The 16889-nt window shown below is 44.2% G+C and overlaps 1 protein-coding gene across 1 annotated transcript; it reads left to right on the top strand.

Moving 5' to 3' along the window:
* Positions 1-3008: 3008 nt before the first annotated feature.
* Positions 3009-16385, top strand: IRF1 (interferon regulatory factor 1). Its single transcript, XM_082210984.1, has 10 exons — positions 3009-3165; positions 8326-8419; positions 9154-9253; positions 9950-10126; positions 10708-10748; positions 11790-11919; positions 12343-12462; positions 12786-12832; positions 13902-14037; positions 15387-16385. Exons 2-10 carry the CDS (start codon positions 8333-8335, stop codon positions 15470-15472), a joined length of 924 nt encoding a protein of 307 aa, XP_082067110.1. The 5' UTR covers positions 3009-3165; positions 8326-8332; the 3' UTR covers positions 15473-16385.
* Positions 16386-16889: the final 504 nt, after the last annotated feature.

The following is a 16889-nucleotide window of genomic DNA, read 5'->3' on the forward strand; positions in this document are numbered from 1 at the left end:
CCCTCCCTCCCATCCCCGGTTTGCGTCCCTTCCCAAAGCATGTCCAAAATAACAGTTATTAGCCCGGGTTCCTCACGTCCGAGGCCCTCCAGTCTCTTTCAGTCCCTCTCCGCCGGTCTTGTTGGTAATCCTTTATGCCAGTCGTCACATCTCGAAAGAGTTCTTTCACCATCAATCCAAAGTCTCTTCCCATATTTGCAAACAGCTGCTGAAGAGTTTCCACAAGGCATGAATCTTGAAGGTAATCAAAGTCAGAGTCTATGTGGAGGCCCCGATTATATTTCTTTATTTTAAATTCCTTAATTTCATAGACTCCCAGGGCCTCCACTTTCGTCTTCTGCATCTTTCGTGGATTTATAGTAGATTTACTCCAATAATCTCCTTGTTTGTATTCCACAGGCGTCAGCTTCTGCTCAGTATTTTCCCACATCACTTCTTCTCTTTCTTGTTTTGTCTTCTCCTCTTCTTTTATTATCATTTCTGGTTCAGCTGTGGATTCTTTCTCATTGAGGTCCTCGTTACATTCAGCAGGACTACTTGTTTCAGAAGTCAAGGTCATCAATTGTTCACTCATAGCCGTAGTCTGCTCTTGTAAGATTCCAACCAAATAAAACATCCTTTCGATTTCTCCCAGTATCTTTCCATCCACAGCCATTGTAGTTCCACAGAATTCCCTCTAGAGGGAATCTGGTTACTTAGTATTCTTTTCCCCAACAGTCCTCTGTCTTGTTATTGTTTCTTTATTTCCAACAATTTTAGATCAATTGTAACTCTTTTTAATCCAGAGGTAACTTAGGTAGCAATTTTCCACTATTAACAGTCCGTTTGACAGCTTTGACAGCTGTCAAACTCTGCACTTCTTAAACCAGCTCCAAAGCAGGACGCTCCCGGGCCCGGGAGGGGGGGTTGTTTACAACAGAGCATAAAACATCCAACACTCCTCTCTCCTGCTCAAAATTTCCAAATCTTGGAAGTCACTGTCTTTTTTAAAACTCACCCTTTACAGGGTAGGCACTCCAGCTTAGTTCTTTTTTCGTTGCTCTAGATCGTCTGCAAGGTAGGGGGTGCGGACTTCCTTTTAGCACATCCCCCGATCGTCTCAAATTCAGTGGATAAATTTCTTAAAAGCCAAGTCCAAATTACTCACGGGTTGTTTTTTCAGCCGAATTTCAAGGAAGGAAGTCAGCGCTCTCCGGTCATGGCTCGCGGCTTCGCTCAGCAGAGGTAGCGATGGACTCTCAGTGCCGCGCCACCCCCGTATCCCCTCCGCAGCCTTTAAAAAGGCTCTTCGCGAATCAGGGGGGGCGCTTAAGGCACCCGCCGAGTCTTCAGTCCGCAGGCACCGCGCCTGCGGTTTTAAGGGTCCCCGTGTCGCCGGCACGGCAAGACCCGTCCCCTGCTGAGCCGATTCCCTCCGGAGCTCGGAGGGAATCCGCCATTCCCAGATCGCGTCAACCCCGGAAGTCCCCGTTCTACAGCATTGTTTTGGGGGCTTTTGTAGTGCAGTGTCCAGTGCAACCCCACCGGTTGCAGCACCCTAAAACCAGCTCTGGATTTTGGGTCCAAGCGTAGTCATTCTTGCAGCCCCTCGTTGGCTGCTGAGCTAACTCCTGCTCAAAATGCCTGAAGAGGGTTCTTCTCGCTCCCACAGGAGGCAGTGCCAGTCAGCTTCTTAGAGGGACCATTGACCATAAGGCTTTCAGTGGCTACTGGACATGCTGGCTATCTCCATAGCTGGAGACCAGTGACACTTCTAATGTACCAGTTGCTTGAGACCCCAGGAGGGGAGAGTGCTCTTGTGTTTGGGTCCTGCTTGTGGGTTTTCCATGGGCATCTGTTCGGCCACCATGCATAGGAGCCAACTCCCTTTGGGGTCAGTTCCCCAAAAGTGAGGCAACACCCACGGGCCTGAAACCGCGGGAGGCAATTGGGGGAGCTCAGCCCAGCAGTTCCAACGCATTGGTTGATGGAACTGCTGGGCTAAGCTGGATCAAGTCCCCACGAAGTTGATGGGCATTGCTATTCAAAGGGTGTCTGTGTGCTGTGATCGATTATGCAGGGCGGGGCTTACCTGATGCCCCCCCCCCAATATTTTATTCAGGTTGATTCCTCTGTCACTGTGAGAACAGGATGCTGGACTAGGTAGACTGCAAAATTATAGCATAATATAAGGTAAAGGGACCCCTGGCCATTAGGTCCAGTCATGGCCGACTCTGGGGTTGCGGCGCTCATCTCACTTTATTGGCCGAGGGAGCCGGTGTACAGCTTCCAGGTCATGTGGCCAGCATGACGAAGCCGCTGCTGGCAAACCAGAGCAGCGCACGGAAATGCTGTTTACCTTGCCACCAGAGCGGTGCCTATTTATCTACTTGCACTTTGAGGTGCTTTCAAACTGCTAGGTGGGCAGGAGCTGGGACTGAGCAACGGGAGCTCACCCTGTCGCGGGGATTCGAACCGTGACCTTCTGATCAGCAAGTCCTAGGCTCTGTGGTTTAACCCACAGTGCCACCTGTGTCCCATAATATAATATAATATAATATAATATAATATAATATAATATAATATAATATAATATAATATAATATAATATAATATAATATAATATAATATAATATAATATAATATAATATAATATAATATAATATAATATAATAATATTATGTAATCCGTAAGAGTCCTGTTCCTTCCGTTGTCACCTGTTGGGCAATGTGTCAGGCTGGGGTTTGGGGCTGGCAGGGCTTTTCCAGAGTCCCAAAAGTGGTCAAAAGATTCTTAAGCAGCGTGTGTGTGTGTGCGATGTGGGGGCGTGTCCGTCCCAGCAAAATAGCTGGCGGCTGCCGGCCGGGGAACGGGGCGTGGGGGGAGGAATGGAAGCAGGACTTCCCCTCGCTCTAGCACTACAAGCGGCTGATTTCCCCGAAATGATGCTCCGCCGGCAGCATACTCCCTTCCGCGCTCTGATTGGTCGCGGCGCGGGCTCCCCGCCGTTGATTGGGCGCGGCGCGCGCTCCTGTCCCTTGCCCGGGGATTCCCGAGGGCTGGACGCATACATACAGGCGCTCCTGGTCCAGCGGCTGCAGAAGCCGCGGTTCTCTCGCCAAGGAAGGAGCTCGTTCGCGCCGCAGAGGAGCGCTCGCCAGATCCTCCCGGGACAAGAGTAGGAAGGTGGGTTGCAGCTCAGCTCCTATCAGAGAGACCTCAGGGGACTGGCTCGCTTAGTTAAGGGTGCACAGGACCGCCGCTCCAGGTTTGCAGTCCTACGGCTGCACACTAGCTTGGGAAGCCCAGAGGCAGGACTTCTGCACCCACCGTGCTTCTCCGCACGAGATCGGTCGGCTGCACGGGGGGAACTTTCTCGTCTTCTATCGGGGAGCGGGGGCGCCGCGTGGGGATCGAGGAAGCGGGCGGATGGGACACTCTACTACCGCTGAGATCGCTGCAAGCCGCTTTCTCAGACAAGCGTGTCCTCAGTTTCCTGGAGATCAAAGGCGGAGGAAGGCTGCAGGCAGCAGCCGGGCTAAGTTTAGCAGAGCAAGCGGGGAGTTTAATGAGTAACTTTTTTTTTTAACCATCCTGTGTGAATGATCCTGCAAGTGCCGCTGTTTTCATTCAGAGCCAGTAGTTTAGCTGCCTTTGCAGGCTGATGGGGTAAACGCGAGGTGGGGTAACAGCGGGGCGCCCGCTAGGCTTCTACCTGCAAAACCAGCAACGCATCTGGAGGCGCCTTGAGGTCAGCCAGATCTCATGGTGAAACAAGGCAATCAGCGGAAGGCAGGAGAGAAAATCCGGATGCAGAGCGCGCACGGAATCTAGTCCAGCGCTCGCAAGATCCAGGCCACGTGAGCGTGGCTCCTTCCAGACTAGGATGATTCTGGCTGTAGTGAAATGTTGTTTTTAATTGCATCAATAATCGTTTCTTTAGCTAGGGTGCAAAAAGTTAATAGGCCAGCTTTTTTTCTTCAATGTAGTGTTTCCCAGGGGAAATTTGCTAGCAACATGAGGGATAGTACTGGGTGGTGTTAGTTATTTTGTTGTTATACCAGGAAGTAAAGTTTGTAAAAAAGAAAGAGAGAAGGGAGGGGAAAGGACAAAACAGTATTTAGCTGCTTTGACACCCTCCCTCAATGTGAAGAGGGATCGGCAGAAAAGATAACCCGAGCCTTAGAAGGAATTTTGGGACGGGCTGCAGGTCTTCAGGACTAGGAAGCAACAGGTACAGAAAATTTTCTCCGTCTCTGAAGAAAATCTGCTGAAGGAAGTGGAACTTAATTTTTCTGATTTTAACAAAAAAAGTTTGAAATTCTCCTCTAAATATTAATTATTATCGAGTTTGGAGCAAAGGAAGGGCAACATCATATCCCAAACTTTAAAAGAAGAAACGCGCTGCTCACTCCTAGGCATGTTTGCTGGTAAACTCAGGGGAGTTCCTTATACAAGAAAGCTTATGTAAGATTTACAGCCCAAATGTGTTCCGGAAACTCTAAAACAACAGCAAATGAATGGCAAAACAAACCCAATGCAGTGAGAATATATAGTTTTTGCTTCCTTCTTATATATACGCAGAAGTGTCCTTACTTCACTTGGTGGAATACAGGAGCCATGGAGGTTAGTGTAACACATGTATCATACTTGGCAGCAAGCAATCAGGAAGGCAGCCAGAACAAAATTCCTCTGAATAAGAACGATATCCGCTTGTAGGATATGTGGAATTGGCACTTAGCTCTGTGGAGCACAGGGCAGCTCTTCTTGGGCCTTTTGTCTCAATTTTGAAGGGCTGTAATCGCTATGTTGAATACAGAAGCTTCTTCCTCTTAAGCTAGCTAGTGGAGCAGCAGGCCATCCCTAGGGAGCAGGAGACATTCTGGGACTCTTTATAGACCTTTCTGATGAAGGGCGTAAACAGTGAAATCTGGAACTTCCTTAGAAACTCTACATTGTTACAAGGTCTGTTGGTCCCTCTGGCCCCAATCCAGAGGAGTACATGTAGGAAATTGGCAAGGCTTGTGTTGACTGGTGCCAAGTGGCAACTCTCCCCAATGTATCTCCTGCTGCCTTATAAACATTCCCCCGAGTTTATAATATGTGAAACAGCCTTTCCTTCTCCTTAATAGCTGCGGTTAAGTCCCATCAATGGAACTGAAGCAGTTAATTGTGCTCATTCCCTCTTCCTGAATCTTTAATCTGAATGTAAGCTCCATTGAATTGAATGGGATTTGCTTCCAAATCTGTTTGTGTGCAAAATGCTTTACAGTTCTTCACCCCTTCCCCACAGTACATCTACGGGGAAGGTTGCTGCAGCTTATTTTACTTTATTATGGTGGAACACCCATTATATGCAGTGCCTTAGCCCTTTGGTTGTTTCCAAATATGTCTTGCCCTTTCTAGTACTACTGTGTCAGGATTATGTTGAGGTAAGTGGCGGCTGTCGCCTCTGGAGGTGATTTCTGCTGCTTTTCTTAAACGGCCTTTAACCAAAAGACAACACTGACTCATACAATCATGCTGTCTTCACGGACGCAGTTTGGTTAAAGTAACCCACACTGCCAATTTTCACAACTGTGGAATGGACAGGGCAGTTCACAAACTAGAGAGTCTCCAGTGTGCCGTCAGATGCACCAGTGGCGATGAACAGAGGACAGTGTTTTTAAATTGTATTGCAAGGGATACTAGATCCCCCTAGGAAACCTAACATGGGATTCTTCCAAGAAAAGATCAGTAATGGCGGAGAAGCCTCCGTGTGATTCAGTTTACCCACAACTACCAGTCTTCCTTTGCTCTTTGTAAGGTTCTTCTGTAGTCACAGCTGCATTTACGCAGAGCAGCAATGAGGCCCAAGGGGCCTGATCCGTGTATTTCATGACTGAACTGCATGTGTATGTACAAGAACATACTCCACAATTCTCTGCTGCGCATAGGAGTCTTGTGGCGGAAACGTGATGTGGAAAAGCATTCTCTGAAGTTAGAAAGCTTGAAAACTGTTGGAAGGGTATGGTGGTTAAAGCCATTTTTCGCTGTTTGTCTACAGCATCTAGGAATTGGAGACATGTTGCCTGCAACTACAAAGGTTGCATTCCTAACTTTTGTAGCTTATTAATATCGACAGAGCCAACCTTCACAATTTGTCTAGTCTTTGCACACACACAAAAAGCCATGGCGGTGACATGTGAAAGTTGGTTGTGTAGAATAGATAGTGAAGAAGTACAAGTTTCAGTGGTTCCAGTGTTTCGGGAGGCAGGGAAAGAATGAGGGGGAAATTTCTTTCTGTACATGGAACGGATTAGTCTTCTCCATGTACTCCACCTTCCTTAGTCAGCTTTTTCTGCACAAAAAGGCTTCAGGTTCTCCAGAATTTCTTCTTTGCCCGATGTATGTAGAATGTATCGATCGGATGTGCTAATGAGCATATCCAGTCCTTTCAGTTAACAGTGCCATGGATAAATTTCCTGTCCTTCAGAGCACAAAAGGATTTTCTTACAGTAACAAATGTTTGCTCAAAATAGAGTAATGATTCCTTGAGTGAGCAATGATTACTTGGTTTGAAAGGACCAAGAAACAGCAAGCAATATGGTCATCTTAAGTCACATTACACATTAGCTGCCAGCATTCAGTTTTAACTGCAGAAAAATAATAATCTCTTGCTAATTTGTCTGAAGCATGGCACAGTTAACAAAACCAATTTGCCTGCCTAGTTGAACAGGGAAACAATTATTGGAAGGCTACAGTGGCTACAGTTCCGCAATGAATATTTGAGGTGGTTGTGACCACAGGATAGAACTCCCATATGATTGTAAGAAGTTGTGTTGAATAAAAGCATACTTAATTTATTAGGGCCGTGGTTCCAAGGAACCTGGGTCTTATCCAGGGTCCCACAGTGAGAAGAGCAGTAATGGCAGATTGTCCACTGCTTCCGATCTTCCTTACGGAGATGGAGGCCACCCTTTCAGTTCTAGCCGGGAAATGATAACCCCGGAAACAGGCCTGACTGGTGCCTTCTGTGAACAAAGTGTGCAGCCTAGACATGTCCTAACATCCTTGGCAGTTCATTGGGGATCTGCTGCAGACAGCGGCTTGAGAATTCTATAGCAGAGATGTTGATAGGAGAGAAGTTTGAAAACCATTCCTTCAGAGTTGCCAGACGCCAGCAGATAATATGCAGCACGTTATGACCTTCACTTAATTTGACACAGGCAGCAAAGTGGGTGGTATTCAACAATTTTGCTCAGAGTGGAGCCATTGCAGATAACAAGTGAGCTCCGCTAATTCCAGCAGTTTCCAAGCATTTACCAACAGCATTTTGGACAAATCCAACCCTGAAGTGAAAGCTTTACTGCTCCTGAGATGGCAACACTACCTGAAGGCAGCCTCTCTACCTATTTCTAAATTACTCTGGTATGTCCTTAGATACCACCTTCGGTCAATATGCAACTGGCATTCTGCATGGGTTCAGCTAGCAAAGTCAAGATGAGCATTTTAGTCAGTGTCTTACAAGATTGGGGCTGGGGGTTGGAGGAATGATTCTGGAACACTGGGGAACTGAAAAACCATGTGGTTTTAATGACAGGGGTGTTGGGCTTAGAAAGAGAAAATTCAGGTTGAAATCCCTCCCCTCTGCCATGAAGATGTCTGGATTGCCTTTGACCAGTCATTGAACCTATTCATTAAGGGGAATAAAATAATATAACCCCTAGTTCCTATGCTATAACTAAGAATACATTTAAAGCATTATTATTCCTGATTCCACTTTGCTTTCCCTCTGTTGTTAACCCTATGTTTTAAATTGTAAATTCCTAGGGGCAGGGGTTCTATCTTCTTCCTCTTCTTCTTCTTCTTAATTAACCATAGTTACATCGGTACATCAAAGACTATTTATAGTCTGTAGATCAAACTCATTAAAATAAAAATTCCAACAAAGAAGTATATATCTTCATAAATTTAACTTCCCGATCTTCTCAACATCTTTTCACTCTAATAAACCTATTACCTAAACTTATCAGTAAAATCATGATAAAATATTAATATGCAGCTATGTGTATATATATCTATTTAACCCATTTAACATTTATTTGCAGAGCTTATTCAAAAGTTGCTACTGAATTCAGATTGCACCACTTATTTTTTAAGTAACTCTTTAGAGGTTCCCAGGGGCAGGGGTCTATATCATGTCTTTTTGCATTCTATAAAAGACCGATTTGTATAAAACACAGATCTCTTATAAGTCTGAATTGTGTGAAAACATATCAATTCTAGTAAAATTCTATGAATAGCAGGAATTTGGCCCTACAGAATTTTGAGTCTTCTTCTAACCTCAAATTATTTTTCCTTCAGATCCAATATGCCACAAACAAGAATGCGCATGAGGCCTTGGATGGAATTGCAGATTAATTCCAATAAAATTCCTGGACTCCAATGGATCAATAAGGTATGGGTTTCTTTTTCATGTTTCCTCTGACTTTAAAAATATTAGCCTTCTGTATTTTTTTGCTTGTAAGTCCAGAAGCAAATTTCAGAAAAATAAAGAGAGCTCAGCAGCTGATTGTCTTTGACAGTAGTAAATGTTGCTGAGAATTCCATATCTAGGAAAATGAAATTATCCAATGCTCAAGTGACACAAGTTATCATCCTAAGAGTTCTATCCCACTAAGTCATACTTAGAGTAGACCCAAAGCTATTGTAAGTCCATAGACTTCTATAGCTCTACAGTGAGTCTAAGTTGGATACAACCCTAACAATTTAATGGTATCAAGCCTAAAAAGTTGGGAGGAACTTGGCATGCAAACCTAATTAAAAGTGATACTGTATAAACCTCACCTCAGTCAATGAGTTGCTGTAGCTGAGATTTAATGCTGATTCTTACTTTCATACTCATTAATAAAAGAAAATAAATGCTAAACCCTCTTGAGATGTGTAAGATCACCAAGCCGGTAGGGTTCTCTGTGGTTAGCATCCCCAGAATACTGTATGGAACAAAATCATACGTCAGAGTCTGTTGTACATGTTGTTATGTCGTATTGTAGAGAAACTGCACAGGCAGGCAGAGAAATACCAGTCAAATTGCAATACTTTCAGTTCCTTTGACTTCTTGGGTTGTTCTTGATACTGTTTTCCATATGTAATTCAGGCACGCCCACTAAAATCTGTACCGTTGAATTGTAGGATGAAAAGTTGTTCCAGATCCCATGGAAACACGCGGCCAAGCATGGCTGGGAGCTGGAAAAGGACGCCTGCCTTTTCAGAAACTGGGCCATTCATACTGGTATGGGCCATTGTCAGGGCAATTTGTTTTCTACAGTGTCCTTCGCGTAGGCACAAGTGAGGCCAGTACCATTACATTTCTGGGGAGAGTGTATTTACATCAGCAAAAGAGGTATCTACTTTAAGCCACACCTCTCCCCCCCCCCCCGGTCACATGAATGCTTGCAGCCCCTGGGTAGGCTAGACAAGCCTCCTAAAAGAGGCACAAGCGCCAGACTCATTAGCTAAGTGTGGCTGACATTGTTTGGTTTGTTTCTTTTTAGGATGTAGTTATGATTATCGTTACCAACTGCATTCATGTATATTTCACTGTTGCAAATGGCCTTGAGGCTTTTTTTGGTAGAAAGCGACAAACAATATTATTATTAAAGTTTTATCAGCCGCCCGATAAACAAGAGCTCTTTAGGCAAAGGAAAAAGTAACAACAATGTAAAAAATCACAGTTGTAAAGATAGGGGGTGACTCTCCAGCTATCCACAAACAAAAAGAAGTATGTACAATAACAATTGCTTGTGTTCGAGTTACTTTGAGTCACACAGGCTGAAATGTATCCGTATTTACTTATTTTTTAGATGAGTCAGTATTGAGCACCTGCACATGATGGTTGAGTTTTTAGGCTGAGAGTGCCTGGATTGGGGCCTTAGTGGCTATATCTAGATTAGGTTACTCAATGCAGATTTATGTTGTCATTATATAGGGAGGTACAAACCAGGCGATAAAGAACCTGACCCTAAAACCTGGAAGGCAAATTTCCGTTGCGCCATGAATTCATTGCCTGATATTGAAGAGGTGAAGGACAAAAGTATCAGCAAAGGTTCCAGTGCTGTCCGGGTCTACAGGATGTTGGAACCCTCAGCAAAGTCACCAAAGAAAGGTATGTTTGCAAGTCATTGAGAGGGACCATTTCCAAAACAGAATACATATTCACTGAGAATAAGGCTATGTCTTGTCTTTAGTATCACAGACTGCTTGGCTCTGAATACCCACCATGGGAAAGGGCTTGTGGGTTTCCCCACAGGTATCTGATTGACCACTGTAGACAAAAGATGCTGAACTAGAAGAGAATTTGATCTGATTTATCAAGGCACTTCTTACGTTCTTAAAGTTGGTTTTCCGAATGCCATAAAAACTCACCCTTGGCAAAAGAAGGGAACTCAGTACAGAAGGTGTTTACCAGGCAAAGTCTTGTGGCCTCCATGACAAGGTCATCACAAGTTTGCTTTTATGGTCTGTGAAATTCTACAAAAAATAATGGGGAATCTTTGTTAGGGATAGAGCCTACAAAGCATACATGAGAATACCACAAATGATTCACGTATTTTAAGTTACTTTGTACCATAAAATTGATGACACCTGAATTTGTTGGTACTGTCCATGTTCTCTGCAGCTTCTCTTTCTTTCTCATAAATGCATTTCATTGTATTAAATCTGTACTCTTTTGTTTTTCGTTGGCAGAGAAGAAATCAAAGTCCCTGAAAATTAAGAATGCAAGAAAGGTATGTATTTATCCTATATCATCAAGCAAGTGAAACATTCACGTGGAACTCAAAGCCTGTGGATAACTTGATCCTAACCTAGAATGGGACAGAGTTCATATTCAGGGAACTTCCAAAATACTTCTGACAGAGTTCACACCTTCCTTCTTCTAGGGAGAATCCCAAGGGCCAGGCAAAGAGGCCCAAAGGGCTGCATTTGGTCCCTGGGCCTGAGGCTCCTCTTGTGCATGTTGTTGAACTCCAACTCCCAGCAGCCCCACTCAAGCTTTGGCTTTCTAGGATTGCAACCCAGGAGCTTCCACAAAATAAAATAGATAATTCCATGAACCAAAACCTAGAAGCTTCCACAAAATGAAATGGATAATTCCATGAAACCAACCAAAACTAGTCTTAGAAGAGAAGCACTGACCGGTTGCTTGTGCCAAAGTCTTTTGCATGTGTAGTGAAGTTGGGAAATCTTGGTATGTTAAACGCTGGTTCACACAGATGTGAGGCATTGTGGGAGAGATAAAATTGTGGCCTTCCAGGGAGTGGGTATTTGGTCTCTTTAAATGTAAAACTCCCTGTCTCTAGAAGTGTGAGTCAATTACATCTTGACTCTATGCAGGATGAGATGTTATCTGATTTACAGACTCTGGCACAGCTGGGGGCCTGAGTGTGGATTGGGTTGTAAAAAGGCACAGGAGGCTATCAAGTAATTTCCAGTTTAGGAGCCTGGTAGGTGTAAGAGAAGCCTGGGAATGGAGGAAGAGCCTTTTGACCTAGAAGCTTCCACAAAATGAGATGGATAATTCCATGAAACCAGCCAAAACTAGTCTCAGAAGCGAAGCACTGGCAGGTTGCTTGTGCCAAAGTCTTCTGCATGGAAGACCCATTTTAAAGGGATGCTTATGACTAAAATTAGATTTTTAAAAATTCATGGGTCATCTGTACTTGAGATATGGATACCCCAGATTGGTTTAAGTGATGCTTTCAGCACGCACACACACACTCACTCACTCACACACACATCTTGATAAAAGAGGTCTTTGTTTTCTGCAGTCAGTGGACGATTTCAAGACAGAAGAGACAGTCAGTGCAACAAACAGCATTCAGCTGCCGGACGACCACAGTAGCTATGCGCTTCCCAGCTACCAACCAGAGAAAATGGAAGTGGGGAGCACATTAGGAGGTGAGCTACAACTTGAGTCATCTGTTTCTGTGGTTTGCACATGGTGTTCCTATTACCCCAAAAGAAACAAGATGAAGCCTTAAAACACCCCCCCCAACATACTCCCAAATGGTTGCTATTTGCCAGAGAAGATGGGTCACGGGTGGTCAAGTTTCCTGCTAGCTAGCTAGCTAGCTAGCTAGCTATTTATTTATTTATTTATTTAATTAGAGTGCCTATATCCTGCTTTAATATCCCCAAGAGAGGTTCTCATTGTGACTTACCAAAGTGTCTCAAAAGAAAAGGACATGGATAAAGTGGGATTATTTATTTATATCCTCCCCCCCCCCCCAGTTTGCTTGGAATGAAACTGTATTTGGTGCAATCTTAGGAAAGAACCTCCTTCGTAAGGATTCTGACATAGTTTGTATGGTTTTTTTCCAGATCTCTCCTCATGTAACTTAAACCCTACTGATTGGGGATGTTCGCTGGAGAATCAGTTGCCGGACAGCACAAACGACTTGTATACATTTCAAGTGTCGCCCATCACATCCTCCTCTGATGGTTGGTGTTTCATTGTTCATAAGTGTTGGGGCAGCTGATTGATCAGAACTGTGCTAACAGAAAGAACCCAAAATAACAGGATGGCAGGATTTATGTAACCTGGAAAGGGAATGATTCTTGTGCTAGCTACAATAGTGTAAATCCTACAGAAGCCAGTAAAGTTGCTTGTGTAAATAAATGGTCAGTTTTATATTGTTTGGGTCATGCGACTAGAAGTTATGGTTGGCGGTAGAAGATAGGAAAACACTTGTAATAAAAAATTAGTCTGCAAAAACTATTGAGTTTCATTGAGTGCCCTTTTTTCCTCCCTCTTCTTCCTACAGGAACAGATGAGGATGAAGATAAATTTGCATCGGGTAACTTGTATCAGGTAAGACGATCTTTCCTTTTCTGAAAGGCGCACACTGGAGTAAGGTGTTTTGCAGTCAGCACCCCAGAGGAGGTGTTGCTTGTCAGAGTAGCTGAGTTGACATAAGGCACCTTCAGAGGGTTATATGAAGGCCCTGAGGTGAAGAGCCATAGCTTTGCATGCAGAAGGTCTCAGGCTTAATCCCTAGCATCTCCAGGTAAGGCTGGAAGAGAGCCCTGCTTGAAATCCCAGACAGCTACTGTCAGGGCAAACAATAAGGAACTAGATGGATCAATGGTGTGACCCAGTATAAGGCAGCTTCCTATGCTTCTAAGGGCTTTACTCTTGCTTGGGCTAAACCATCACTAAGCTGTGACCACAGAAATCTGAGCTTGGACCTACTCTCTGAGCCCCAGTGGCGTAGCATGGGGGGTGCAGGGGGGGGGTCAGCGGCACCGGGCGCAACATCTGGGGGTTAGGGTTAGGGGGCGCAAATCCACGGGTTAGGGGGTGCAAATCCACGGGTTAGGGGGCGCAAATTACTTGCCTTGCCCCGGGTGCTGACAACCCACGCTACGCCACTGCTGAGCCCTGAGTCAAGCATGCTTGTGGGGAATTCAGCTGCCATAGGTGAGCATCCCATTGCTGCTCCTGCAGACCAGGGAGCTGAAAGTCCTTTGTGGGATGAAAGAGAGGCTGCATGAGCAGGAACATTCCCATATCCCGAGAGAGGCTCTGCAGCTGCTTCTCTGTTAGGGGGAATGAGCTGGCATTACAGATGAGTAAAAAGAGAGCACGCTTCCTGGGGTTTTTGTAATGTTACGTGTCTGAACTTGGCACAAGCGGTCAGTGCATCATTCCATTCATTGAATTAGAGATGCAGAATAAGAAATGCGTTTGCGTCCACTGCCCTTTTCCATTTGGCCTGACCAAACGGAGGTCACAAACGTTCACGCCAACAAAAATTTGCTGAATTACTAGTTACTGTATAACTTAATTGATTTGAAAAACGGACGACAGTGGCTGTTGAACTTGACCGAATACCGATATGGACAGGTGATTTAAAGTATTCCCCCCATTTGTCTCCTAGGAGCTACTGTCATCCACTTGGCAGCCAACCAGTGTTGGTGGGAAAGGTTTCCTGATCAATGAGACTGGCATGTCAAGTTTATTCTTTGACTTCAGCTTTCAGGAACAAGATGCTGCCATTGATACAACAAATGCAGGTATAAATGCTTTCCGTTTTACATTCAGAATACAGCCAAAGGCAGGAAAAATAATCTAGTTAACAGCTCAACTCACCAAGTGTGCACCCAGTGAATGCCCTTATGCCTCAACAGTGAGGATGCTAGGTCCAAACTGTGACATTTATTCATTTACATTTCTTTCCTATCTTGTCCTAAGGACAGGTGTCACATACAGCCATGTACGCTGTTTTATCCATATGTTAGGCATGGATGGCGGCGCAGAATTGTGAAGCTGCCATCCAGACACTGGGGCATCACTGCTGCATACTAGACAGGGCTGAGGCAAGGTGGCAGCAGGGTCAGGCCATGGAGTTTCAGCAGCGGGACCACGGCTGCCAAGTCAGTGGAACCTCTGGCACAGCTGCGCAGCCCTGACTAGGTTGCTGGCTGCCCTGCCCCAACCCCGTTCAAGGAAGCGCAGCCATGGTGCCGATGTCGGGAGGGTGCAACTCCACCCCACCACAAGCACCTCTATGACTTTAATCCTCCAAACAGCCTTCAGGAAAGAGAGCGATTAGTCAGCAGTTTTGAGGCTAAGCAGTGAGTTCAGTCCACATGCGCAGGTCTCTAGACATTAATGGCACTCTGCTCGGTTTGTGCTTTTTGAGCATTTGTGTATGCATGTCAGCCCAGTGATGAATATGTGTGTGTGAACCCGCTTCTTGCATTTGCAGCCACCAGACTGTGCGCTGGACACAAAATGCATCTTACGCAAAATAGCCCAAATACAGTACAGAAGCCTTCAATCCGCGGGCTGTTCTCTTCTCTCAAGGGCCATCTGGGGCAGCCTTTGTATACTCAAGATATGGCATCTTGGTGCTGTTAAGTGATGCTCAGGGCAATGAAAGAATGTGGGGATGCCACACCATTGATTCTGGAGGTTCCTAATTGGAACCTCTAATTTTCAAAACCACCAGAGCTCTGCAAAAACCTGCTTTTTCAGAGTACATATGGGTCATATAAATTGCCCATCTTCACATTATCATATCATGTTCTGGACCTAAGATGCCTAAGCACATTCAATTGAGCTATTCTGTTGATTTATTTTAATGATGGCTTTGCCTAAAATCATGCTGCAGTCCTATACTGCAGTCCTTGTAGTAAATCTCTTGAACTAGCATAGAGAGCTTGCGCTGCACTAGCTCCCTTGATATGACCTCTGGGTTTATTAGTGAGCAGTGATTAATTATAGACCTATGTTAGGTTTGTGAGGGTGGGGTGGTGGAGACTATAGCTCTTGGGATAAAATTAATAAAATAATAATAATAATGCTTTGCACTCACCCTATCCCCAATTAAATTGTGTACAATTTTTCCTTGTTTCTGCAGAAATTACATTGGACATGAAAACCAGCTTGGATTTCCCATTGGAGTCCCTTAGACCAAGTTTGCCCACCATACCTTGTAGCATGTAAAGCTGTTTTTTGTTTTTGTTTTTTAACCACTAAGGCTGCGCAGTTTTATTTCTTTTGTCATCTGTGAAACTGAACCTAACGGGAAGTGTTGCTAATACTCTTTTCAATGTTTAGACCCGAAAGTCAAATTCAAGAGTACAGCATCTGCAGATGAGCAAAGATATCTTTGTGGTAGTACTGCATCCCACTCATTTGCTTGCCTGGATCATGAGCCAATTAAGTCATTATTGCTGCTTTCCCACCTTAATTTGTTCCTACGTTTAATATGATCAGGGCTCAAAGTACTTTAACATGCAATATGCATGAAAAGGTGCTTCGCACCTTTAACAAAATGGCAGATATTTTAATCCACCCATAGCTTATACTTGTCATCACTGCATACATCTGGAAGACTGGTGAGGCAATTACTGACCGAAGACGTTTAGTACAAGTTTGTGCTTTTGCATTCAACCAAACATTTCCATGGGGATGTCCCTTTTTGTGATCTGAAGTCTCAGATCTGGGCCTCAGTTTTGTAAATATGTTTCACTCAATAATATGTGAAAATCAGATACACATATAGTTCTGTGTACTAGGCATTTCTGAATTTTACTCATAGGACATTTTAGTGGTTTCCTGACAACATATTTCAGTTTATTGTCATCAGTTTTTCAGATGGGCACTATGTTCCACCCTGAAATATCTACTGTTCTGTTTATTTATATGGTGCCATTATCCAGAATCATCTGAATGGCTATTGCTGAGAGTCAACAGAAGTTTCAGTAAAGTGTATACTTATGGAGCTACAAGATAAAGTGTTGGTCTCCACAAATCATCAAATCACTAAGTTGCAGCCTTAGTAGTTTTGTCCCTGTACATAGTTTTTGTATATAAAAGGTTTACAATTATTTTAATTAAAAAAATGTATATTTTGTTTCTTGTTTTATTTCATGTTGGAGGTGCCCAAATGGGGAACATTTTTAAAAAATATATATTTATTATTATTATTGAATTCTTACAACATATTACAACACAGACAAGCATATTTTCTGGTTTGCCTTGATTAGGGCTGTACACCAGATTCAACTGAATGTGAAACTAAATTGGGTACTGTAAATTTGCATGGATCTTGGCTTTGGCCTAATTGGGCTGAGACCGTTCTGGGTTGGGTTGGACCACCCAAAAGTGACCCAAGGCTATCTAAAATACAGGGTGGTCGGGGTGCAGAGGAGGAGAGGGAGGCATGCAGTCTTGCAAGAAAGTAAGCCTCCTTTATTTCACTGTGACTCCCTTTCATTTAAACATGTTCCTGGCAGAAGGAAAACAAGCCTTTAAAAGGGCGTTTGAGTTACACCACCCCTTTTGCCAGCTTAATTCATGCCAGATTGCCAAAGTACGTGGCCGAACTGAACAGGTTTAGGATCCAGCTTAATTCCCT

This window comes from Podarcis vaucheri (assembly GCF_965113315.1).
Source record: "Podarcis vaucheri genome assembly, chromosome: 2".
Classification (NCBI taxonomy): Eukaryota; Metazoa; Chordata; class Lepidosauria; order Squamata; family Lacertidae; genus Podarcis; species Podarcis vaucheri.

Coding starts and splice junctions, on each gene's coding strand:
- IRF1 (XM_082210984.1), top strand. CDS start 8,333: ATGCCACAAACAAGAATGCGCATGAGGCCTTGGATGGAATTGCAGATT. Junction 9,254..9,949: donor AAACTGGGCCATTCATACTG/GTATGGGCCATT, acceptor GTCATTATATAG/GGAGGTACAAACCAGGCGAT. Junction 11,920..12,342: donor AGTGGGGAGCACATTAGGAG/GTGAGCTACAAC, acceptor GTTTTTTTCCAG/ATCTCTCCTCATGTAACTTA.